At 50.1% G+C, this 24,400-nt stretch overlaps 3 protein-coding genes, 1 long non-coding RNA gene and 2 other non-coding genes across 8 annotated transcripts; 1 reads left to right on the forward strand and 5 right to left on the reverse strand.

The window, feature by feature from the left end:
• Positions 1–907: 907 nt before the first annotated feature.
• Positions 908–4,055, reverse strand: LOC103818955 (uncharacterized). Its single transcript, XR_624938.3, has 4 exons — positions 3,769–4,055; positions 3,197–3,304; positions 2,468–2,510; positions 908–1,070 (listed from the first exon to the last, which is right to left on the reverse strand). It is a non-coding gene; the product is annotated as an uncharacterized LOC103818955 (long non-coding RNA).
• On the reverse strand, positions 2,306–2,439 carry LOC115484726 (small nucleolar RNA SNORA17). The gene has a single exon (XR_003945434.1). It is a non-coding gene; the product is annotated as a small nucleolar RNA SNORA17 (small nucleolar RNA).
• On the reverse strand, positions 2,823–2,956 carry LOC115484725 (small nucleolar RNA SNORA17). The gene has a single exon (XR_003945433.1). It is a non-coding gene; the product is annotated as a small nucleolar RNA SNORA17 (small nucleolar RNA).
• Positions 4,056–4,489: 434 nt separating the features above from the next.
• Positions 4,490–6,138, reverse strand: MRPS2 (mitochondrial ribosomal protein S2). 2 transcript variants are annotated; one of them, XM_009093589.4, is made up of 4 exons: positions 6,046–6,138; positions 5,900–5,971; positions 5,631–5,760; positions 4,490–5,358 (listed from the first exon to the last, which is right to left on the reverse strand). In XM_009093589.4, exons 1-4 carry the CDS (start codon positions 6,071–6,073, stop codon positions 4,815–4,817), a joined length of 774 nt encoding a protein of 257 aa, XP_009091837.4. In that variant the 5' UTR covers positions 6,074–6,138; the 3' UTR covers positions 4,490–4,814. The 2 variants fall into 2 exon arrangements, with proteins under 2 accessions (XP_009091837.4, XP_050836950.1); XM_050980993.1 differs by having other exon boundaries at positions 5,900–5,968; positions 6,046–6,088.
• A 45-nt stretch (positions 6,139–6,183) lies between these two features.
• PIERCE1 (piercer of microtubule wall 1) lies at positions 6,184–7,126 on the forward strand. The gene is made up of 3 exons (XM_050980994.1): positions 6,184–6,352; positions 6,421–6,499; positions 6,632–7,126. Exons 1-3 carry the CDS (start codon positions 6,288–6,290, stop codon positions 6,830–6,832), a joined length of 345 nt encoding a protein of 114 aa, XP_050836951.1. The 5' UTR covers positions 6,184–6,287; the 3' UTR covers positions 6,833–7,126.
• Positions 7,127–7,684: 558 nt separating this feature from the next.
• PPP1R26 (protein phosphatase 1 regulatory subunit 26) lies at positions 7,685–18,116 on the reverse strand. Of its 2 annotated transcripts, XM_050980992.1 has the most exons (4): positions 17,991–18,116; positions 11,556–15,557; positions 11,523–11,524; positions 10,015–10,930 (listed from the first exon to the last, which is right to left on the reverse strand). In XM_050980992.1, the coding sequence occupies exons 2-4, from the start codon at positions 15,494–15,496 to the stop codon at positions 10,872–10,874; spliced, it is 4,002 nt and encodes a 1,333-aa protein (XP_050836949.1). In that variant the 5' UTR covers positions 15,497–15,557; positions 17,991–18,116; the 3' UTR covers positions 10,015–10,871. The 2 variants fall into 2 exon arrangements, 1 of the variants encoding a protein (XP_050836949.1); XR_007778971.1 differs by adding an exon at positions 7,685–7,783 and having other exon boundaries at positions 9,303–15,557.
• Between the last annotated feature and the right edge of the window lie 6,284 nt (positions 18,117–24,400).

Here is a 24,400-nt window from a genome sequence, read left to right on the forward strand (position 1 = left end):
TGTATCCAGCAGAGCCACCAGAGCTCAGTCCCTGCTGAGGAGTGGCCTGTGAAATGTGATTTATCCATGAAGGTGAGCACTCCCAAGGATTCTGGGTTTGAAGGGCTCCTCGGCCTGGATTGGGTATGGGCACCACCAGGGTCCAGCCTGCAGGTGCAGGTTCAGCTGCAGGGGAGGGAAAGGCAGGGCTGGAATTCCCTGGAATTCAGTAAGGAGGCTCCAGGCTCCTCATCCCTTGTCCTGCATCCCCATGGCAACAGCTCCCCTGACAAATCCATCTCCTCCTGCCATTAGCAGAGGAATCCAAGCCCCTGCCAAAATCCCCTCCTCAGGGTGGCAGAAAAGCAATTTTCCATCCTTCCTTCCATTGTTTACTCCCACTAAATCCCTGCTGTTCCCTTCCCAAGCAGTGTTAAAGCACCTGGAGAAGCAGAGGAAAACAATTTCTCCAACATCAGAACCTCTCTCAATATTTATGAAGAGGTGGCTCCGTAGCTGAGAGACCGGGCCCTGTCAGTTTAATTGAAATAAAGACAGCAATTGTTCCATTAATGCATGCCCCCATGGCCCTGGACACTCCCAGGAATTCTGCTCATCACTAATAAAAAGCACAAAGTAAGTGCAGTTTACAAACCACTCTGGGATACAGGAGAAAAATGAGTCAAGGCAAGGCTGTTTTACACTTAAATTCCTCCAGATTCCCCACAAGAGATGGAAAAAAAGCCAGGACACTCCAAGACTCATAATCTGATCTCACTAGATCCGTTCTGTCACCATGGGGATGGAGGTAAAATTTAAAATTGCTTTAAAACAATCCTAAATTCTCATCCACAAAGTCTTACATCCTAGAATGGTTAAAAAATAGCATTACTTGGGGTGCTACAAACACACAGCATAATCCTTTCAGTCTTGTAGGTGGCATCTTTATTTAGGGTTTTTTTTATTTAAATCCTTCTTAACCATGTAGAGAAAACACAGATGATCAAGTTTTAGGAATCTCCAAGCCATCAGACATGGAAGCTGCCAACCAGTTCTCAGTTTGTCAGACGTTCTGAAGCTCAAGGCATAATCTGCAAATAAAAAAATAAGGCCCAGGACATCAGAAAAGTTGAAAAACAGGCAAGAAATGGGAGCAACAAAGTCAGTACTAATGAGCTAATTAACCCTTGCCATCCAGACTCTGCTGCCCTCATTGTCTTGGGATTGTCCCGAGGTTTTTCACATCTCAGAGGAAATAAAAATGAAATATAAAATGAAACCACATTTCAAGGCTCTGTTATCAGGGTTCACAAGGAAACTTTGACACAGGGATTCCCTTCAGTCCAGGAGGACATGGCACAAATTTAGGAGAAGCTCTTTGGCACGACATCAGAAAGGTTTTGGAAAATTATCTGGCTAGGGGAGATTAGGGAAGGGATAATTTAAGAGGAGGATAGCTGGAGCCTGCTCTGGGTTATTCCATCACTCCCTAAAAATCCAAGGTGAGTTTGCCAACCTTGGTGCAGAGCCAAGCTATTAATAGTGCAGGGGAAAAAAAAAATCTGAGCTTATTCCAGCCTTTAAAGCCATGACATAAACCAGTCCTTGATGATGAAGGGCTGTGCTATGTGCAGAGAGATTTTTAATTTCTCTCTAAACCACTTTCATGTAAAACATTCACGTTTTCCACAGCTGAGAGCCAGTTTTTCCTTCAGCAAAGCAACACCCATGGCCCAGGAGCGCTGCTTGGGGAAGGGCAGTTCCAGTAAATGCCATCAGGAAAAGGGTCATGGTTCTGCTGTGCCTCACACAGGAGTTCTAAAGAGACACTCATTAGCAATCAGTGCCCACGCAGGACCCCTGGAGTGAGGAAAGCCTGATGAAAAACCCTAAACACGGATTGCAGGGTTAAAAGAAGTCAAGAAATTTAAATAAAAGAGCCACATCCTCAAGCATAACCACATCCCCACAACCTCATCAACATTCTGTTCCAAAGCCAGTGACTTTGACCAATTAAAGGGCTCACTTGGCACCGCTGAGGCCCCTCTGGCCCTGTAATGGCCATTTAATGAGGTTTCCCATTTAGCAGTGCCAGAGTCACTCACTGAAAGCTCAGGGTCACAATCTCTGTGTGCCCAGAGCTGCTCTCACTCGGTTTCTGGTGTCCCTCAAGAAGGGACAGTGACACACAGCACCATTTGGGTACAGGGAGGGTTTGAGCAAGCTGGCATTGCAAAAGGTGTCCCTGATTAAGGGAAGAACCGAAGGACAGTGTCCACCCGCCACCATTCCCCATTAAAGGCAAGAGAGCAGGAAAGGAACGGGAAGTGTCAGGTTGTTGAGCAATCCTGAGAGCTCACAGGGCTCAGAGCACCAGGGAAGACCTCGCCTGTTGCTGTCTGCCACCGAATGACACAGCCGTGGCACTGCAGCCACGCCTGCAACACGAGCTGGGGCAGGGCTGGCACCTCCCAGCACTGCAGCTCACCTGGGCTGGGCTCCTCCGGGTCTGCCTCGGCTCAGGGCTGCCTCTGGAAAAGGGGGAAAGACATGGACAGCCTTTAGACACAGCCCAAAGCCTGCTTACACAGGTTTCACTCACAGCAGGAATTTAAAATGTATCAATAACAGCACAGGAATAATTTTATTTTCTGGTAGGATGAACTCCCAGTGTTGCCACGTGGTTTTACAGATCACTTCCACTTATTCTTCTGTAACACACGTGGCACCCACAGGATCAGACACCCATGTGCAGAACAGAACCTCCCCTCCTGGAACAGCCAGATCTCACATTCCAAGCAGATCAGAGCTGGCTTCCCCTGTCTCCCACGTGGCTGATCAAGGATGTCAGGCTATCAATCACTCTGAGTGCTCACGGGGTGCAGAACAACCGAGCGTAGAACATAGCCTGGGTCTCTCTTGCCACTCTTTGACACAAAGATGCCACAGCAGTCATCTCTGCAACGCCAGTGGCAGCCTGGGGGGAGCAAATAACCCAAACCCACTGAAAAATGTAATTATGGGTGGGTGTCCATCCCTGGAAGTGTTCAAGGCCTGGCTGGATGCAGCTCTGAGCAGCCTGGGAGTGGAAGGAGTCCCTTTCAATCCAAACCAATCCATCATTCTGTTATGTCTAAAAGATTTTATCACTATTTAAAAGCAGTGCTAGCAAGGTATTTGTTGCACGTGCAAATACCACATGTAACACTCCACTTACAGTTAGCAAGGTGGCTGAAGCTTCTTGGGCAGCTTTTTCCTGTGGAATCACCCTTCCTTTCTGAAGTCACACCATCCTGGTCACTTCATTTTTTTGTCCACTGCCAAGCTAAAGAAAGAAAAACAAAGGAAAAATGCTGTTAATAATCGTCTAACAGCCCTTTTTTGATGAAGCACACCATTTAACTGAAAACCAGAGAATTACAAAAGTTAAAAGAAAGATATCCTCCGAAGGTTCATGTTAGCTACTGAAATCGTTGAAAACCTGAAATCCCTAGATTTTTTTCCTTTTTTCAGTGGAGTATATTAAAAATTATACATCTCTGTATGCCTTATATTACAGATATAAACATCTTAAAATATATTCGGTTCACAACATAGGAACATAATATTAAAATAGCATTAAAATCGCATTAATAGATTAATTATATAGATATTGATACTTTGCTTCCAGCGCATTCCACGATTTGTAGGATTTGCAGAGCACGTGGCAGCTCCGGGAGCCCCCCGAGCCCCGGGGCCGCTCGGGGCCGGGCCGGGGGGCTGAGGGGGAAGGGCCGTTCCCAGCCTCACCTCGCTCCGGTTCTCCCGCCGCAGCCGCTCAGCGCCGGGGCCGGCGGAGAGCGCCACCGGCCCTGAGGGAGCCTCACCAGATCATGGCGGGGGAAGGCGCAGCTGTGGAGCGGCCTCCACCAGCACCGGTTTCCTGCCTGAGGGACACGGGGCCTCCCCATGGCCCCGCCAGGAGAGGCCGAGGCCGGTCGCTGTCCCGGTTCCGGTTCCCCTGAGGCACCACCATAGCTCCGCTCCAGCCGGCCCGCGCCCGCCAAAAGGCCAAAAGGGAGGCGGACTGCTCATCTCCCCCTTATATAGTGCAGGAACGGTCGCGCGTGCGCACTCGCTCTTCCGCCCGCGAGCGCCCCCTGCCGGGCAGGAGGACCCAGAGCCGGGAGAGGACGGGGCCGGGGACATGGGAAGGGACACGGGAGGGGACACGGAGCCCTGCCCAGGACGGCTCCAGGGCGTCCCACGGAGACATGAGGCTACTAAAAGATGGATATCCCTTTTCTTAGCTGCTCCTGGAGTCCCCCACCTCCCGTGGTGGCAAAGGTTGGGCTCCCAGCATGTCCTGGGATGAAGTGGGGACCCTCCAACCCCCACTGGGGACACTCTCACCCCACATCAGCCACCCTAAAATATCCCCAGCTTGGGGACATCCTTTCCCTCCCACTGCCTTGACTGCCCTGGCTAGACTCCCCATCCCATTCCACTAAGAAAAAAACCCAAAAAAGGATCACAGGGATAAATCCCTTTATTTACTAAGAACAGACACAAGATACAAGTGGTTTCAGGTGAGATCATGAGCTCAGGAAAACTGCAGGACAGCTGCACCTTCCTGCAACAGTGACAAACTCAAGGACAGGAGCCTGGTTCCATTTTTCCTTGCATTGCTCTGGACAATTTTTTGGAGCTGGAGGCCCTCTGTGGCTGTGCCCATTGTGGGATCACTGTGCACAGGGCTGGGGGTCCCTTCCCAGCCAGCTGTGCCAACAGCGGGTGCTGGATGTAGAGCCAGCCCCATGGAGCGGAGCAGAGGCATCGAGCCCATCCCTGGGGCTCTACTTGCCCTCGGCTTTGCTCCGCAGCTCCTCGACGGCCTCGCTCTGCCGCCTCTTGTCCTTGGCACGGATGATGGTCATCCTGAAGAGCTTGCAGTAGAGCTCCATGGCCGCGGGGCTGTCGTCATTCCCGGGAACGGGGTAGGTGATCAAACACGGGTTGCAGTTCGTGTCCACCACCCCGACGGTGGGGATGTTCATCTTGGCCGCGTCGCGGATGGCCACGTGCGGCTCGAAGACGTTGTTGAGGGTGCTGAGGAAGACGAGGAGGTCGGGCAGGCGGACGCCGGGGCCGAACTGGATGTGGGCGTTGGTGAGGAGCCCGCCCTGCCAGTAGCGGGTGTGCGCGTACTCCCCGCACGCCTGCGCCGTGCTCTCGACCAGGTGGCAGAACTGGCGCCGGCGGCTGACGAACAAGATGATGCCCCCTCGGTAGGCCACGTGGGCTGTGAAGTTGAGGGCCAGCTGCAGGTGCTGCATGGTCTGATCCAGGTCGATGATGTCCTGATCCAGGCGGCAGCCGAAGATGTAGGGCTCCATGAACCTGGAGGGTGGCACAGGGGTACATGGGGATGGGGTGTGCAGGCATGGAGTGTTTCTGGGTGTGGGGGAGGAACCATCCCATGCTCCTGCTCCTGGCTGATAGCACAGGTGTGCTCTGCTGAGAGCCCTGTGTCTGTCCCAGTGCCCACACTGGGGGGATCTCTGTACCCTGCCCTGTGTGGGCAGCTCCAGGCTCAGACCAATCCGGCAGATGTGGTCTGGGGAAGCATTCCTGATGTCAACAAGCACTGGATCACGAAAAGCATCACTGACCTGTGCCGACATCCCTTTTTGTGGCCCAGGTGCACCCGAGCATCAAAGAGATCTTTCAGGGTGAAGAGCTCCTTCACGCTGAAGAAGTCGGGGTGGCTGAGAGGCTCTGTCAGCAGCTTGTCATCGTCAGCTGAGAGGGGCAAAACAAATACTCACTGTGTTTGGGGGGACTGCAGAGAGAATGCACCGTGCCCGGCTGCTGCGCGGCGGTGACACCGCACGGGCATCGCTCCTGGGTCGGGGTGCCAGGGGAGCCCGGCAGCACTCACCGCGGGGCCGGCTGCCTGCCGGGGCCGGGACCGGGGCCGGGACCGGGACGGTGCTGTAGAGCCGCGGGGCTGCTGCGGGACAGAAACACGCGGGTCACACGGGGGTGGTCGGGGCGCTCCGGGCCGGGCCGGCCCCCGCAGCTCACCTGCCCGCAGGAGCCGCGGCACCGCCATGCTCCGAGCCCGCCACAGGGCACGGAGGAGGAGGAGGAGGAGGAGGAGAGGGGGGAAGGTCAGCGGCGCTTTCCGCTTCCTGCGGGGCGGGGCGGCGCGGGGCGGGCGCACCCTCGGGGCGGTTGCGGTCGCTCCCCGCCCTCCTCCTTTGGTTGCCGGGTAACGCTCCGTGCCCGCGGCCCGGCCCGGCCCGGCCCGGCCCGGCGGCTCCGCCATGGCCCAGCCCAGCCCGGGCGTGCCTCGGCGCTTCGAGGAGCTCACCTTCTACCGCGGCTACGGGTGAGCGCCGGCCCGGGCGGGCCCCGCTGCCGGCCGCTCCCCGCGCTAGCTGTGCTCTCCCCCCGCAGGCAGCCGCCGGCTCACCCCCGCTTCCGGACCGCCAACCAGACCTACGGCAGCAGGGCCCCCACGGTGCACGAGCTGCCGGTACGAGCACCCCCGATGGAGACCCTGCCCAAAGCCGCGTCCATCCCCGCCGGGCTTTGCAGGTGCTGTCCGTGTTGGCGTTTAAAACATCCCTACCCCACCTCCCCGTACCCTTTTTTTCGCCCCCCGCAGAGCTCCTTCCACGTCCTCCCGCACAAGTTTTCGGATCATCTGGGCAGGATTGGCATGTGCAGGAACGAGAGCCTGAACACGTCCCTGGAGAAGAGCCACTGCACCGGCCCCGACACCTTCATCACCGCCTACGAGCACCTGGATTTCCACCCCAGCTACAACCCCAGCGGCCCCTCGCACTGCCGGGACCAGCCGCTGTAGGCAGCTTTTGTCTGCCCTAAAAACGTCCGCAGCCGGCCTTGATCCCAAACGGACCCACCAGATGGCGGAGGGAGTGTTACTAGGAGTATTTAGTGACGATTTTATGTGGTTAAGTGTCAGTTAGGTAGCTCCATTGAAGCATTTTACCTAATTTATCAGCAGCATATAAATACTAGACAAGATAAATTCTGTTTTTATCCCCTTATCCTCTTCCCTGCCACTAATGATCCTTTACACTCTTGCCTTATGTACTACATATCATTAAAAATGAAGAGCTAAACTGCTTCTCTACTATTTAATGAATAGTCGATCTCTAAGTTTTCCAGAGTTATTCATTAACTCTTTGGATTTCTTGTAGAAAGTTCATGCTTCTTCCCTCTCCAAACTGACAAAGTTTTAAGAAATTATTCAAATAATGACAAGTAATCAAAAAGATTTTTTAAAAAGTTTTATTGGAACAACTGTAGGTACAGGCAAAGAAACTGCATCAGTTGGACAGTGAGTGCACTGAAAGAATAGGTCAACATTTTTCTCTTAAAAATGAGTTTTTAAGAGAAACTACTCTGCCTGTTTAGGGATGAAAACCAGTCCCACCTTACAGGTGTAACAGAACATTAAAAATGAGCATAATATTATTCAAACTGCTTGCTAAAAATATAAATAATGAGTGGAACATTATGTCCAAACTACTGCAATTTATACTCTTCACATGCCAGAAACATTCCCTGTTTGTGGCATGAGGTAAGAGCTGGGTAGATCCTCCAGCTGCAAACACACCAAAAATAATAAATTGGAACAGGTAAATAAACTGAGCAGAAATGGGCCTGAAAAGTTAACATTTCAAAGATTTAACATCTGAAAATAAATAAGCAACCCTCTTCCGTTTGCTGGGATCCTCGTATCAGACTCTAGACAATACCTGGAGCTTCTTTAGAACTTCCCTTTCTTCTCCTGAAATGAGAAAATAACAAAGTGCTGCATCAATAGAAATAGTTGTGACAATGTTACATGTGTTTTTATCCACAGATTTTTCTGCAGGTGGCATAATTTAGGGATAAGGCTGCCTCTTAAAAATATTAACAGAGTGGATTCTGTCACATATTTTCCCACTCCATCTGAAAACACCCACCTCTTCTTTCTTCCCTTTTAATTTTATTCTTGAAGAGTTGGGCAAGCAGTGTATCTGAGTGTTCAGAGATTAGACCAAATTTCTTTTTAAATAAGAAATACCTGTGCAAATTCAAAATACCATCCTAAAAATGACTCATTTTACCACACAGGATCTACCTGAAACCATGTCTTTCTAGATGGTTTCAGGATCCCTAAACCAACTTCTGAAAGGAAGTTTTTCACATTTGCAGATAAAATTATGAGGCTGAACTATCACCAACTGGATAAAAAACTGAAAAGCTTCTACATTAATAAAAGAAATGGGGGCAGGGATGTTCCTGCCTTGGATAAAGAGCAGCTCCATGTCAAAACACATGTTCCTAAAATAGTAGGAAAGAACTGGGAATAAAAAAATTAAGGGAGTCCTTGCTGTCCCTTGAGGATCCTTGAAGATTGATCCCAAAGCACCCAAGACCAGTCACTGGGGTAAAAAAATGAAACAATAAACCTCTTTTCATATTTATCTGACAGCTGTGGTACTGCAGCCAGAGCCAGAATAAAAAACACCAAGTGGTTTAAGCACTTAATATCTGAATTAACAAGTTTTGGGCTCTGACTTGGAAAGAAAAAATAGCATTGTGCATTTTTTAAAAATATGAACCAGCACTCATTAAAAAAAAGGTAATTTAATAAGCTTTAGAAGAGCTGGGTTTATGGCTCCATGTATCTACTGCAATAATTATAATGAATTGGTGTCTCAGGAGGGTGGGAGTAATGGGAAAAGGAGTTTTCTGGACACTCCCCAGAGCTGGCACTGGAGTGGCAGGGCTGTGCAATCTGTGCCCACTCTGTGCCCTCCCTGGGGCTCTCATGGGCACTATGAACAGGAAATGAAATCTCCTTTTGGAACTGCTTTTATGAAGATTCAGCCTTGAGAGATTTGTGCCGCAATCCCAACCTTGGTACCAGGTGTGGGAATTTATTGCCACTCAAGATAATCTTTTTTATTGCTCAGCCTTTAGTGATGTGTAAGAGGGATTTCTTATTGCTGCAAAGCACCAGGCTTCTCTTTTCTGAACAAGTGATGAGAGCTGGGCCAGGATGAGGACACTGCCACTGGAGCCTGGCTGTTCAGAGGTGCTCCTTGGCTCACATTTAATGACACAAGCAAAGATTTCACTCCTGGACCACAAACACCAGCCAAGGAAACTCTTGGGGTTCTGCTACAAGCACCATTCTCACCTCCCGAAAGCCACCCCGCTGTAGTTTGTAAATTCTCCTCCTTTGTTTTTTATTACAAAGCATTAATGACATCCTCAGTGAGGAGGGAAGAAGAGGGAACACAGAAATCATTACTCACTCAAGATGATGACACAAACCATTGGAACACTCCAGTTGCATGGTCCACGGGCAGAACCCCATTTATTAAACATTAGAAACTCAGCAATGTACACCAGTTCCTATATACAAATCAAGTTCATCAATTAAAATTAAAAAAGTGCTGTTTGAAATCAGGTTTTATTTAAAGCACAAGGTAACTGGAATTGCATTTTAACTGGGAGTGGATCAGGTCACGAGCGGTACTGAGGACACAGACACAGCAACAGGGGCACGAGACACCTTTGAAGTCTTAATGTGCATTTACTGAAAACTTTTGAGAAGAAACATTCAGCTTTTTATACAAACAGTACAGAGTGCTTCCAACATCTCTAGGAAAATTAAGTATACAGATTAATCCTTTTAAAGCAAGGTACTTGGAAAACTTCTAGTTTAAAATACCAGCCTATTGACCTATTCCAAACAAAAGGCTCAAATCCTGCAACGGAATCAAGGCAGAGCAAAAGATAAACCTGTGAAGAGGGAGTGCAGGCACTGAGCTAAGGAAAAACCACTTTTCCAAGGTATCCTACCACAAAATGGAGATGAGTTAACACACTGACCTTTAAACAACCCGGCCAACCAACCCCAGGGCTACAGAAAGGTGGCTGGACAGTCAGAAATGCCAAGTGAGCACTAGGAACATGTTTCAAACGTAGCTGCACGACAGCATGAACACACCAAGGATGTTTATTTCTCTACATGCCACAGTCACTACTCTATGCTACACTGTATTTTGCCCACATTCTGCATCACACCAGGGACACCACGGGATTCTGGATCCAGTCTTGGCTGCTTTTGCTCCGTTTTGCAAGTTTAAGGCCAGCCTGGAGGAAGACTCCTGAAGTGACTGAGAAACAAAGTGATGCTAAGTGGTGGTTTGGCTGAGAAGTTCTGCAGAAGAGCAGACAAAGAGAATATCAGATCAATTCACAGGGACAAGATGTGAGAACAAACTCCTCCAAGGACTTCACAACACAAAAATGAAAATGAAAGAGCCAACAGCTCCAATTTACACCTTTTGAATTTGCAGAGAAACCAGTGTGGGGGCACTTTTTTGTGTGTGTGATGTGAATGTGCTACTTCAATCCCGTTGAAAGTCAGTACAAATAAAAAGATAGTAGTGAAAAATTGCTTTATTCTGGCTGCTGGAAACGGAGGCAGAGAAAGAGCCTGAAGAAAGAACAGTGCTGAAAATATCCGTGGCTGAAAAAATCCGTTTGTGTTGTGACTTCCTACAGCAAACCCAGCTTTGCTTTATTGCACCAAAATTGTCAGTGAAAAGTTCACAGAAATGTAACATTTTAAAAATCACTTCTGAAAAAGGAAAGTTAAGGGCACTCAGTTCCAGAAAGTTCATTCAGGAAACCAAAAGCCATCTCTGGGTAACTGCAGGGCATCAAAAGGAGAGAGCTGAGAATAACAGGAATTGTTTGAGCCCTGCAGGTCCGACAGTACAGAAATCCAGAGAAATCCAGGGAAATCCAGGGAAATCATGTTGTCTGAACAGACACACTCCTTCACTTGTCTTGGACTGCAATTGTGCTTGGAATCATCTGCTAGCAGGAGGTTCTGGGTATGTAAAAGGACTTTGAGCAGCTGCTGAGATCACTTTGCACAGGAGGTACAGACAGAGCCGTCCACTTGATTTACCTGAATTTGCATTTGTGTCTTCCAGGCTGGATCTCCACACCCACAGCTGAGCTCTGCTCAGGGACCTCATCCCACAGTCCTCAGGGTGGGAAAACTGAGCTCCAGCAAACCCCACCCCACAGGATTGTCCTGAGGCAGCTGGGATGTGGCCAGTGTCACATCTGTATTGCTATCCAAGGCTGTGCTTTCCTTGGATCTCTGAACAGGTTCCCAAATAAATTCTGTGCGCAAACAGGTTTCCCTTTGAGAGACAATTAGAGGCCTCATAATTTAAAGTGTGATTAGCCAATATCTTATCTACAGAAACTACAGCATCCTGTAGGAATGCAAGCCCTAAAAATCATTATAAAAAATATTTCCTTAGAGCACTTTAAATAATTTACAAAATTCTACAAAAGCTACGAATGCCTATCTGTGATATCCCTGTTAAACAGAATTATTTTCACATTAATGTGTATGATATACAGGTATCAGCATCTTCCACTGCCTCTCCTTTCCTCTCTCAAGCTTTATCAAGGTAATTACAATCATAGTTATTTTATAAAAAGACTGCTGTTGTAAAAAAAAAAAAAAAAATACTTACATCTTTGAAACCTTTTTTTCCAAGAGGGAACCTGGGCAGTCCCCTGCAGGTAGGTCAGTAAATTTTGCACAGGTTTTGGTTAAAAACTCCTGCCCTTGGTGTACTTCACTAGCAGCTTCCCTGTTCTGCAGGACAGGTATTTTTCCTTCCATTTTGGAGCTGGATACCTGAATTTCTCCCTGCCTGTCAACTTTTTCTTCCTTAATGCACATCTGCACACTCTTATCTGCACATGCTCCTCCACTAATATGCACTGCTGCTGCTGTCACATTGAATTCGTGCCTTGGGCAAGCTAAACTTGGATCTGGCCTCTTGTCCAGCTGGTTATTCCCTCCCTTAGTGTCCACCTGAGCACTCTGCTGAGCTGGCTCTCTGCTGACTTTATCTGCTTTCCCCACACTGCACTCAGGGTGTGGGGGATCTGCAGTGGAATCAGCCCAGCTGCCTTGGTGGGTATCTCCTTCCTTGATCCACATCTGGGTGTTCTCAGCTCTGGAGGTTCCTCTGCAAACCTTATCAGCTTTTCCTGCTGCCACACTCCGTTCCTGTGAGGGAAGGATGGCGTGGGACTGATCCCCTGAAGCATCAGCCTTCCTGCAACCCTCAGCTGCTTCTTGGAGAAACCCAGCTCCTGCACAGGCTTCTGCTACATGGGGACTCACCCCTCCCACAATGAGATTCTGAGAAGAACTGGGTTCTTTTATTGCTGGTGTAATTTCCCCTTTTGGCAAGGGGTTAAGTACATCTGTGTCCTGGGAAGCTGTCTCCATTCCCAAGGCACTGCTCTGGCTGAGCACACACTCTGCTTTCTGCTTTTTGTTCAAAAGCATCAATTTCTTCCTGTCCCGGGCGTATTTCAGACCTGCAATAAATTTGCTTGAGATTTTTAGCTGGAAGGTATTCTTCCTTTTAGATCTGGGCTTTGCATTCATGACTTTTCTCACTTTACACCCTTCATTTCTGCTAGGTTTTGGGGGCTCAGTGTTACAGACATTCCTTTTACCTGTTGCATTCCCAGGTAACTCCTCAGCAGCACCACCTCTGACCCCCCCCAGTCCTTGCTTAGCTTTTGACTGACCAGTAGTAGGAACATTCTCTGCAGAGGAAGCACATTTTCCACTGCCAGCTAACATTGCACTTTTCCCTTCTGTTCTCTGAGAGCTCTTCACCTCCTCAGTTTGCTGAGCTACCTCAGTCTTTTTACTCTGACCCAGCACGAAGTCAATCTCATTTTCCACCGGCTGCTGCTTTGCTTTTCCTTTATTACCACTTTGTTTGGTCGCTCTAAGTAGGTCCAGACTTGCATCACCTTTTTGCATCTCTGAATTGCTTGCAGAGTCTTTGGCCTTTTCTGCCAAAAACCTCCTGATTTCCTGCTCGATGCTGTCATCACTGTCCACTGAGCTGCTGTCACTGGCATCTGACACAGCTGGGATAGCACATTTTCTATTTTTAGCCCCCCATTGGTTTGAAACTGGTTTAGGTTTATTGCCTTTTTTAAGCTGTAAGTTAGACTCCAGGTTTTTCATGGTTTCTGGCTTGTCATTGGGAAGTCTGATGTTGTCTGGAGGGTTCCTGACTGCATTCTCCCTCACAGCTTTCCTAGGTTTTGAGAGGCAGCTTTTTAGCAGTGAGGGATTTTTACATTTCCACTCGTTTTGTTGGAGGCTACTGAACTCATCCAGCAGCTGAGTTTCTGTCTCACTGAACCTGACTTTCTTCTTGCACTGAGATTTTTGGTCCTTGGATTTCTTCTTTAACTTCCTTTTAGACTGTAACAGGTCCTTGATGGCACTATCCAGGTCCTCATCACTGTCCAGAGAGCTGCTCTCATCACCTGACCCCTCCCTCTCTGGGGTCTGGATGGGGTTTTTTACAGGTTTTTTTGTGCTACTCTGAACCTGCAGGAAAGGGTTTACAGAGTCCAAGGGCACACATCTGCTGCCATCAGAGCCAGACAGTTTGGGAGACATCAGCTGCTGCTGCCTCAGGTCTTTATTACTCTGAGCATCCCGGAGTTCTGTGGGGTTGCTCAGGGCACGCTCCTCTTGGAGCGCTGGGAATTTGGAATAGTGACCTGGCTGGAAAAGTCCTGTCTCCAGCTGCTCAGGTAGTTTTGACCCCCCTTGTTTTGCTGTTCTGCCTTCCCTTTTAAGTCTCCTTTTCCGACTCAGGGATAATTTCAGTGTTTTAGGCAGAGCAGGCTCAAGGGTCCCGGTGAGGCTGTTTGGATCAGAAGGCGAAGGCATCTGGATGGAGCGTGACAGGCTGGGAGGTTTTGTTCCAAGGTTTTCTGACTGTGCTTTCAGAGCCAAAAAAGCCCTGATTTCTTGCTCTATGCTGTCATCACTGTCCACAAGGCTGCTGTCACTTTCACAACGGGAGGACGAGAGAAGCTGGGGAGAAAAGAAGGAGTCTGCAGTGAGGGATTTGTTGTCACTTCCCATTTGGGATGGCATGATTGTTTTGGAAATATCCAGGATAGCTTCTGCACACATGAGCTCTGCAGATGTGTCTGCTCTGCAAGAGGCCTGCAACGTGAGCTCACAAGCAGTAATCTTGTTTTCTGGAAGTGCAAAATGTCTGGCTTTTTTCAGTGGTTTAAACAGCTTATTAAAGTCATTGCTGGTGCTCTCTAATCCCGTTGACTTGGAATTAACTTCTTTTCTCTTGTTGCTTATAGGGTTTTTATGGATTTCTGGTGAGGCACTTTTTGTGGAGCTAATTGTCAGGCTGGCAGAAATGTCTGCCATACCCTTTGGATCAAATGGTTCTCTCTGCAAAGGGATGCAGTTTGCTGCATGACCTGCCTCTTTCCTGATTTTCTCCAGCTGGTAAAGCTGAATGGCTTCTTCGATGCCATCATCACTGCTTGAGTCAGATGTGTGCATGCTCTCCTTGATGAGTGCTTCCCTTGGCTCCCAGTAATGAGCTCCACTTCCCTCGTCCTGCTCCACGAGCCAGGGCTGGCTGGCAGTGGCCATTTCTAGATATGCTTGGTTCACCTGGCTGAAATCACTGGGCTCTGCTTGGATTTTTGACTGCAAACACTTGGACTGGGTGCTGGATTTCTGCAGCTTGGGATGGTGTCTCAGGAGCAGTGCATTACAACCTTCCTTTACAGCACCACAGTTTGTTCTGTTTGTTGCTTCTTTGTTGCATTTCAGGACAGATCTCACACGGGAATCTTTTTTATCCTCCTCGGTAACACATTTACTAATTTCTTGCTGCTTCTTCTCATTCAAGAACTGCACAATTTCAGCTTGTATGCTCTGTTCAAAGGAGTCATCGCTGCTGATGCTCTGAGGGGAAGCAGGCTGGAGCCTTTTCCCAATTGCCAGGTGGTCAGACAGGTACTCTTCGGAGAGCATCTCAGCTTTAAATTTCACAGGGAGGAGGTTACTAGTCACTTTGTTCTGGGAGAACTCTCTCTTAAACCTTTTGTCTCTGCTCACATTCTCAGAACGCTCTGCATTCCTTGGCAATGACTGGGCACTTTTGCTTTTTGTTTTCAAGTACTCTTGGATGGCTTCCTCTATACCTCGGTCCACAGAATCGTCGCTGTCAGAATCGAGCAGCAGAGTCCCAAACTCTACATTCCCTTCCACTTCGCTGCCATCAGAATCCTCAGGGCACCCACACGGGGTGTACTGAGGATGCTTCCGCAGCAGCGTGGTGCCGGATGTGACTCTGGAACTGGTGCCTTTTTCTCCCTTCTGTTTCTTCTGCACCACACAGCCACAGTCATTGTTCATACCCAGGGCAGGCTCTTGGCTTTGCAGGTTGTTTATGATCATCTGAACTTTGGCGCTCACGGAGGTTCTGGTGACGTTGCTGTCGGATTCAGGGAAGCAAACAGGGTATCTACAATTCCTTGCTGGCCCAAAGGACTCCCATTTTGTCTGAAGAGCTACCAGAGGAGGAGCATCCATAAGGAACATTCTAGCAGACCACAGCAAAGTCCACCATGGAACAGATTTTCACACCGGTCTCTCCTCCATCCTAAAAGAAATTAAAAAAGGAAAATATTTATTAAGCGTGTGCCTTCTAGAAATTCCATGTAATAATCCTGGTAACATAAACTGTAAATTATTAACACTCAGGACTACTGTGCCAGATAATCACAGGAATTACTCCTCAACATCACTCCAACAGGTAAATCAGTCACTACTGTCACTGGGGATAAGGCAGAGCACTCATCATTTCTGGTTTGCAGTATTTTCTGGCAAAATCATAACCCAGTTCAGGTAATTCACTTCTGAAACTCTTCCTGTGCTTTCCAAACAATGATACACTACCCAGACCCACCAAGACCCGCTGTGGTGGCATTCAGGGCACTGGTGGGTGCAATCCCCTTGCAATGAACACTTTTGCAGAAAACTTTGTGTCAGGAGAGAAAGAACAATTTTAAGGAATTCTTTCATAGTGGGAATGGAGAACTCAGCAAAATACTCTGCTCGTGGTTTCCTTTGGCATAACTGCCCTTTTTAAGGATCACGCAGCTCAGCTTTCCAGTTTTCCAATGAAAGCAGCACTGGCTGTGTCCACATGGTGCAGGATGGGGGGATGTGGAGAAACCTGGACCATCATCTGGGATGGTGGGACACAAACCAACCTCTCTCCTCCTCAGAGAGCAGAGGATCACACAATATCCCAAACCAGCTTTTACTAGATCTGACTTGGCATTAAACACACACTGCTGAGGGACTTGGGGCAGCTGAGAGAGAAGAAAAGGGAACTTATTTCTTCCTGAAACACACTCTACAGCAATAACCCCGAGACATCAGTCATCCGGCCTCACTGCAGGATAAAAGCTCTTGGCAAACACAGATCTTGGGGAGTGCACAAAAGCAGGATGAAGATTAGGAACTATTCTTTGTATTCCAGTAGGAACCGCAGACAGAATGAAGCTTTGGTTTGTGGAAGAGTGGAAAAAGCCACCCACAAAACTCCAGTTAACACCCCAAAGAGTGCACCACCTCCACATGGCCCCATGAGGGTCGAAGGCTTCACCTGCAGCATCATTTGGTGGGACTGAGGGTGACAGTAATTCCCAAAAACTACTGCAGTTGGGTGGCTCCACACAAACACACTGAGTCCCAACTGCATGGCACTGCACTCTGCCAACGTACAGGGACACAATTTTCCCTCTGAAACCTGCCTGACCTTGCACTGTCAATTATTCTCTAGTTCTGGTTTCAAATTAATCAGTGGTATTAAATATTTTAAAGGATTAATGACTCTAAACTCTTCAAAACTTGTATTTATTTACTGAGAGTAAGGTAACAGACAACTAGGGAAGACAATTCTTCATCTTCGCTTGGGCAAATATAAATTAAAAACATTTTTCCTTGTAATAAGCAGCTAAGGATCAAAAAGACAGAAATTAGGATACCTCATTACCTTGAAGCAACACAATTAACTCACTTTAGCTCCCGGCTTCATTAAAAAATAAAACCCCAACGTTTTTCCTATTAACCTATTTCCACAGTTTTCAGGGAAGGGGCAGGTGCTTTCACTACCCCACACCTGGACTGGGGGTCCTGCATGAATTACACGGGATTGGGGTCAATTTTTGTGTCCCAGCACCCACTCAGGGCACCCACGGAGACCGTGAGGGGACATCTGGGTGCTGCCTAAGGGGGACATGAGGGGACACTCACCCAGGGGATATTCACTGAGGGTGTGAGGGGACACACACTGAGAGTGTGAGGGGACATGAGGGGACACACACTGAGGGTGTGAGGGGACATGAGGGGACACCCACCCAGGGGATATTCACTGAGGGTGTGAGGGGACATGAGGGGACACCCAGCCAGACAGAATCTGAGGGGAAATGAGAGGACACACACTGAGGGTGTGAGGGGACACGAGGGGACACCCACTGAGGGTGTGAGGGGATACGAGGGGACACCCACCCCGAGAGGATCTGAGGGGAAATGAGGGGACACACACCCAGAAGGAGGGGGGTACCCTGTGTAACCCTGTGAAGGGAAATCAGGGGACACTAACTCAGGGGGTACCTACAGCGCGTGTGTGAGGGGACACCACCCGGGGAGCACCCACAGATGCTACATGAGGGGACATGAAGCGACACCACCCCAGCGCGCACTCATAGTGGCTCTGTGAGGGGACATGAAGCGACACCAACCCGGGGGGCACCCACACAGGCTCCGTGAGGGGACACGGCGGTACCCCCAGTTCGGTGGGCACCCCGGACGGGCTGTGACGGGCCCCCCCACCCTCGGGGGCCGCTCGCAGCCGCCGCCCGCGGGACCCCCGCGGGGCGCCGCGCCCACTGCCCGCGGCCGGCCGGGCCCTGCCCGCGCCGCCATGGCTCCCCCTTCCCGCCTTCCGCCGCCCCGGACCCGGGCCCGGGCCTCCCTCGGCCGCCGGCGCGGCGGGGCCCGGCCGCGCCCCCCGCCCGCCGCTCACCTGCCGAGAGGAGGCCGACAGGGGCGACGGGGGTCGGCGGCGCCCGGGCCGGGCTGTCGGCTCCGCCGGGCTCCGCTCCGCCGCTGCCCGCCGCGCTGGTGCAGGGGCGGGCGGCGCTTCCTTCCCTGCCCCCGGGGAGAGGGAGGCATGCGCCGCAGGGCTCCGGCGGGGAGGCGGGGAAGGACCGCACCGGGCCGGGGCACAAAGGCAGCGGCGGCCGCTGGCCCTGAGAGCCGGCGCGGAGCGGAGGGAGGGAGGGAAGGAGCCCGGTAACGATCGTAACGGAAGGGCCGCCGGGGGAAGGGGCACCGCGGCTTCCTGCAGCAGCCCCGCGGCCAGGGCCGGGCTCCAAACCGCGGTCCCGGCGCGGACGGGGAAAACAGCGCGGAAAGAACGAGATTGTGCTCGGCTCTTGTCTCAGAGCTATGCGCAGAGCGGGGAATGATCCATCCGCTGCCTTCGGGGTGCCAGACTGGGGGAAACTCAAAATACCGGCAGGATGCAACACTTGGCTGTCCCAGGTGCAAAGTTTGGGGTGCAGGATGAGAAGTGAGGTGCAGAGAGCCAAGGCCTCTGCTTTCAGCAGCTGAAGCGGTCGGTGCTGGGGCTCCTGGAGCTGTTGGGTTGTTGGAAGTTTCACATAGCGAAACAGCAAAGTTTTAGTGCTCTTATTCATCCCTGTTTTGTTTGCAAGCGGGTTTTCCCCGAGGATACACTGCCAGCCCTGTGCTATCATCTCTGTGCTTCCAGAGCAGAACCAAGCTGTGGATGCTCCCTTTCGGGACACCCTCTTCAACCTGCTCATTCCTAAAACACACAGAGTGAGTCACAGCTCTCAGTCTATAAATCTGCTCAAGCATTTCCATTCCTCGTCTCTGGCAAACAAAACCCCGGTGGCTCAACCCAAAAATGATGCCTGTTTTCACTTTGTCAGTGTGTTTTGTTTCCCCATGGGTCTGGAACACCTGTGATGCTGCAGAGGAAATCAGCATCTTTTGGCTGGGTGTCATCAAAATCACAGGGGAAAAGCTCAGGTTGGGTGATGGCAAGTGGGGAACAGCAGCTAAGGAGGATCCCAGGCTGGAAGTGGGATGGCTGAGAGTGTTGCACTCTTTTTTGTGCTCACTCTGTGGCAACACATCACAAGATATGGTGAGGAACAGATTTCCACTTTCTTTTATCCCAGAGATTCTTGTTTTGGGGAGCACATGGATTTCTGTGCCCTTTCCTCATCTCCAGCTTCACATTTTAATTTTTTTCCTTACCTCCAGGAATCCTCTCCTACCAGGTCTGACCCTGGGAATGTGGGGCAGGACCATGTTTCAAACCATCAGACACAGTTACAAACTCATATTAATTTATCTCTTGCTCTTACAACAGATAAAACAGAGCCGATAAGACATTTGCCTGTGTATTCTTGTCCCTGGGATATGTAACATGCTTTTATGTTCTGATCTGGCTCGCTTGAATGAGACTGCTGAAAACAGCACAGCCAGCATCTGTGTGCAGGAGGAAACAATGGACTTGCTTTTCCTTCACTGCAGAATTGCAGCCTGGAGGTGAGGAAACTTTGCTTCGCTCACCATATTCCTCCCTAATGCCTCGGCAGAGGGAAGAAAGGGCTCTTGTATTCATGTATCCTCCCGGGCCAAGTCAATTTACATGTGAATGCACTTTTAAAATAAAATTAAAGTCAAAGCTGTGGCCAGAAGCCTGATAAATGTTTTTGTGCACATGCAGTTGCTTGGGAGGGGGGAGGCTGCTGCTGCTGGAGAGCTCTGCTGTCCCCAGCTGAGGTGGCATTTGTGGCTCTGTGTGCCACTTTTACTTGAAAGAAGAGCAGAGGTGCCATGAGGGGTGATTTGCCTTCCTGATCCCTGATCTTGGCAGAAATGAGAGCAGTGGTCCCCGTCCCTGCTGGATGGATGACAAAATCAGGAGCACTAATTGGACCCCTCGTTAGAACGGCTGGAATGGCAGGGGAACGTTCACATTTCCAAAATGAAACATCTCCCCCGACCTCTGGATCTGCTGCTCCTGTTTGCAGGGATAGGTGCTCATTACAGGTACCTCAGAGCCTGAAATCAGAGCTCAGGCAATGGCTTTTGTTATGGTTTTTTTTCCCAGCAAGGGAAAGGACAAGATTAAAACCAAATTAGCAGGAATAGAAGGACTCACTGGGCAGATTTTGTTGTCGGGTAACCTGTGGCTTCAGGGCCAATTAATATTCCTGCATGGAGCTATGTTAAAACACCAGCCACGTCTCCTGTGCTGCTGTTTTTTGGGAATATGGGTCACAACTGATGCTGGCTGAGGGCACATCCATTTCCAGGACAGGAGGGAAGTCGATAACCTCGGATTCCACAAAACCTTTCCCCTGTTGGGGACAGTTTTGCATTCCCCAAGCACCTCTTTGGGTTTTGGGGCAAAACTGATTTACAGCAGCACAATCCTGCTGTGACCATTGAGGTTTTGGGGGAAAAAGCAGCAGAGAAAGGAGGTGGAATGGAGCCAAATCAGATTTTCCCTAACCCCCTCAGTGTTTAGGGTCTGTTTTTCACATGGCTGCACTGAACTTCAGGACGCTCAGTGCTGGCCCTGCTCCAATGTCTCCCTGCCCTGCTCAGCTCCTTCAGTCTGATCTCAGATGATTTATTAGATAGAGAACAACTGGATCATGTAGTAACATGGCAAATTGAAGACTTTAGTTGTTATTTAATAAATGCCAAGGAGACTCATGAGGCCTTGAAGTTATAATAGAAAGATCTAATTTAGGAAAGGAAAAAAAAAAAGGGGAAGAGAGATGCCTGTGAAAGCTGCCAGGAAGCAGTGCTGGGTATTGAACATTTCTATTTACCCTCTGAATGGAACAGAGATAGTCTGAGCTTCCTTTCAGCAGGGCTGGATGCTGCCCAGGGAAGCAGCACCTGAGGCAGGAGGAGGTTCAAGGGCAGTTTTTGGTGGAGCACAGTCCTGGAATCTGTGCTTTGTCTTGCCTTGGAAGACATCATTGCTGTAAATCACCTTTGGTTGACAGAATTTTTTAAGGAGAGAAACCAACAGACTCCATGAAGTGAATGAAAGTGTAATTACAGCACAGAGGCAGGTTACAGAATGCATTTAACTTTTTTGAGTCAAAACTGGTGGGCTTCCCATTCATCCCTGACCATTATACAAATGCAGCTGAAGGTCTCTGTGGGGCACAGCTCCTTGCTTTGGAAGATGTCCCTTTTCCTGGTTGATTCCAAGCTTATCTGGCATAAGAACACAAAGTGGAAAACACGACTTAGTGCCAAGAGTTTGAACTGTAACTCTGACCTTTCCTTGCTCCCATGTGGCAGAGACCTCTAAAATATCAAAGGAAATGACATCCCCTCTCTCATATTCTGTACCTGGAACCCTTTAATGGGTTTTGTATGACTCATTCCTATCTAGGTTAAATGATAAATATTTCATGTTTACAATCCTGGACATGGGCCGTGTGGGCTTTTAAGAGTTTTCTTTACACAAATCCCTCCTTTCTGTCCATCTCCGCGGGCTTTGCTGGGGGGCAATGCTGTCAGCATTCCCGCAAGGACACTTCCAGCTGGCTCCTGTGCTTGTCACAATTCTGCTTGTGCCCATTAGGTGTCAGACTCTTATCGGCTCAGTCTCCAGTTCCTGGGATTTCGAGAACACGAGAATATGAGAAGCCAGAGCTGGTGTGGCTTTTCTGGGATTCTCTCTTGCCTGTGGGTCCTACCCAAAAAGGGCAAACTGGGTGCTGTGGTGTTCACTGGGACACCAAACGGGGACTCTGTGCTGGTTTTGTCCCAGGTTTTACCAGCTGGGATCCCTCCAGAGCCATTGCTCATCCCTGGGCTGCAGAATGAGCATGCACAGGCAGCAGCCCCTGCCCCAAACCTGCCGGGTTTTGCAGCAGGTTTGTGCTTTAGGCCACCTCTCACTGCATTCCTGAGGGCAGCTCTTCCTATTGCAGCAGCTCCTCACACTGCTCTGGTGTCTGTGGGGTCACTGAGGCGCTGTCAGAGCAGTGACCAACCTCTGCCCACCCTGCCCATCATCTTTGGGATGAGCACTTGGAACTGAGTGCCGATGCCCAGTGCCAACCCCTGCCAGCACCCCAAGTGCTCGGGTATTTCCTGCACCTCAGGGCTTGGGAGCACAGCTGAACATGTGGGGATTCATTCAGGGACAGAAAGCCAGGCTTTTTTTTTTTTTTTACTTCTTAATGAACTCTGTGCAGTTTCCCACAGCAACACTTTGATTCCAGCCACCAGGCAGGATATAAACACGGGCATTTGGTGCCATGAGCCGAGGTGGCTGGTGATGAAAAGGGGTCTGTGAGCCTTAAAATGGTTTATTTAAAGGGCAGGATCAAAGATGTACCTTGGGATAGATACCTGCCCTGCTACATGAAGAAAAGCCAGAGATGCTGTGCTCACTTTATATTTCAAAAGGAAACTGCTTTGACTTTGTGCTGTGGCTGCTGAGAGCTTTAATGGGGCAGGGGGAGGGAAAGAAAACACAACATGCTCCAGCTGCCCTCATTACTGCTTCTCTGACTCTCTGCTGAGGAATCCCAGCACAGCCATGGACTTGTCCACCTGCAATTACCAGGTCCTGCATTTACAGAGTGCCTTTCCTGACCTGCTGCTCGCCCAGGAGCATCCCTGCAGCCCCCTCTGAGGCAAAGGCTGCTGGATTCCTTCTGTGGAGCAACTCCTGATTCCCAGCAGGGCCACCCTGAGCACTGTCCCAGCCCCCTTTAGCTCTAAACTGGCGTTTTTAAGAGGCATCTTCAGCTTTTCAGATCACCTTCAAGGAGTGCTCTATTTTTAGCATCCTTGGACTCTCTTGGCTGCAAACAAGTGAAACCTCTCTGCGGCGAATTCACAACAGGGCAGCTGGCAGGGGTTCAGACTCTCTGTCTGAAGTGCTGCACGATGGAAATGAGTTGTCCCCGAGGTCCCTGAGGAGCAGGCTGAGCCCACGGAGCCACCACAGGATGCTGCCTGTCCAGGCCCACCAGGGCCAGGGTGCACAGCCTCATCCAGAGACGCCTTTGCCATTGCCACGTGCTCTTTGCACAAGCGGCTTTGATCGAGGATTTGCAAACAGCTCTTGTTTGGTTCAGTGCTTAAAACGCTTCCTTAACTAAGTTTTGGATCAAGCCAGAGATCACTGCTGTTTTGAATTTTCATTGGGCCGAAAAAACACACTGAGCTGGGGCTTTGTGCAATGCTTTGACTTGGGTTCTTCTCCAGCAAAAGAGTGAATCTCCCTCAGCAGAGCAGCCATGCACAGCCAAAGCCTCCTGCTGCTCTGCAAGGTGAGGGGAACTCCCAGGAGCTGCTCCAGCCTGGTTGGAGCAGTGCTTGGAGAGCAGGCTGATAGTTATTTGAGGTATTTCTTTTCCCCCAGTCTTCATTCTGCTCTCCCAGTGCCCCAGCCCGGAGAGGTGCAGGGCAGGAGCACCCCAGCTTCGTACAAGGTGCAGCTGCTCACACCCCACATGTCCTCCTGCTGTTCCTGGGTGTTTTAGGGCCATGACATATGGCCAGTGCTGGGAATTTTGGGCTAAGTGCAGTGTCAGATTCACCCTCCAATCTTGCAGAGCTGTCAGTGATGGAGAACTGTTGACTGGGCACTGCAAATGCCTTGGGTACAACAGATCCATAACAGCTTTGGAGACAGAGCAGGGCATCAAATCCTGTCCGAGTAAGCATTAAGGAAAATGTGATGTGCTTTCTCCTGGATGGGGCTTGTGCTGCTGGCATTGATGGTCCTTTTAAAGTGTTTTTCATCCTCATCTTGAATCCCCTGGCAGTGGTCTGGGCTCCTTGGAGGATGACTCAAACCCCCTCTGATCCTTCCAGCACCCCTCGGGCCACTGAGATGCTGAGAAGACAGTGTGGGGCTACAAACCTTCACCCAAAATGTGTGTACCCACCTTCACCAACACACAAATCCTTGTCACTGCCCAGCTGGCCAGGAAGAATCAGAGAGGAAAAAAGCCCATTCCCATTATCTGAGGTGCTTTTGCATTTTGCCCTCTCCTGGCTGCATCCCACACTGGGCAAGGTGAGGGCTGGATCTGACCCTTAGCCAGGCTTCCCTGCTTGGCTGGGGCTCAGGAGAGCGGCGGGCAGGGAAGGGAAGGTGCGGGGGCAGCACCTCGGGCTGTGAGTGCCTGCGTGGGACGGGAAAGCCGGAGCAGCTTGAGCCCTACGTGCTGGGAGGAAGGAACCGGCTGCGAGGAGCTGGTGGGAGGAGGAGGAGGAGAAAACGGTGTCAGCAAACGAGGCAGATTGAGAGCTGAGACGTGTTAGTGGTTGTGTTTGGGATGTGATCAACGCTCCCTTGTGACTTGCACAGCCGGCAGGGGCCTGAGCGGTGCAAATAGAAAA

The sequence above is a fragment of the Serinus canaria genome, chromosome 17 (genome assembly GCF_022539315.1).
Source record: "Serinus canaria isolate serCan28SL12 chromosome 17, serCan2020, whole genome shotgun sequence".
Taxonomy (NCBI): domain Eukaryota; kingdom Metazoa; phylum Chordata; class Aves; order Passeriformes; family Fringillidae; genus Serinus; species Serinus canaria.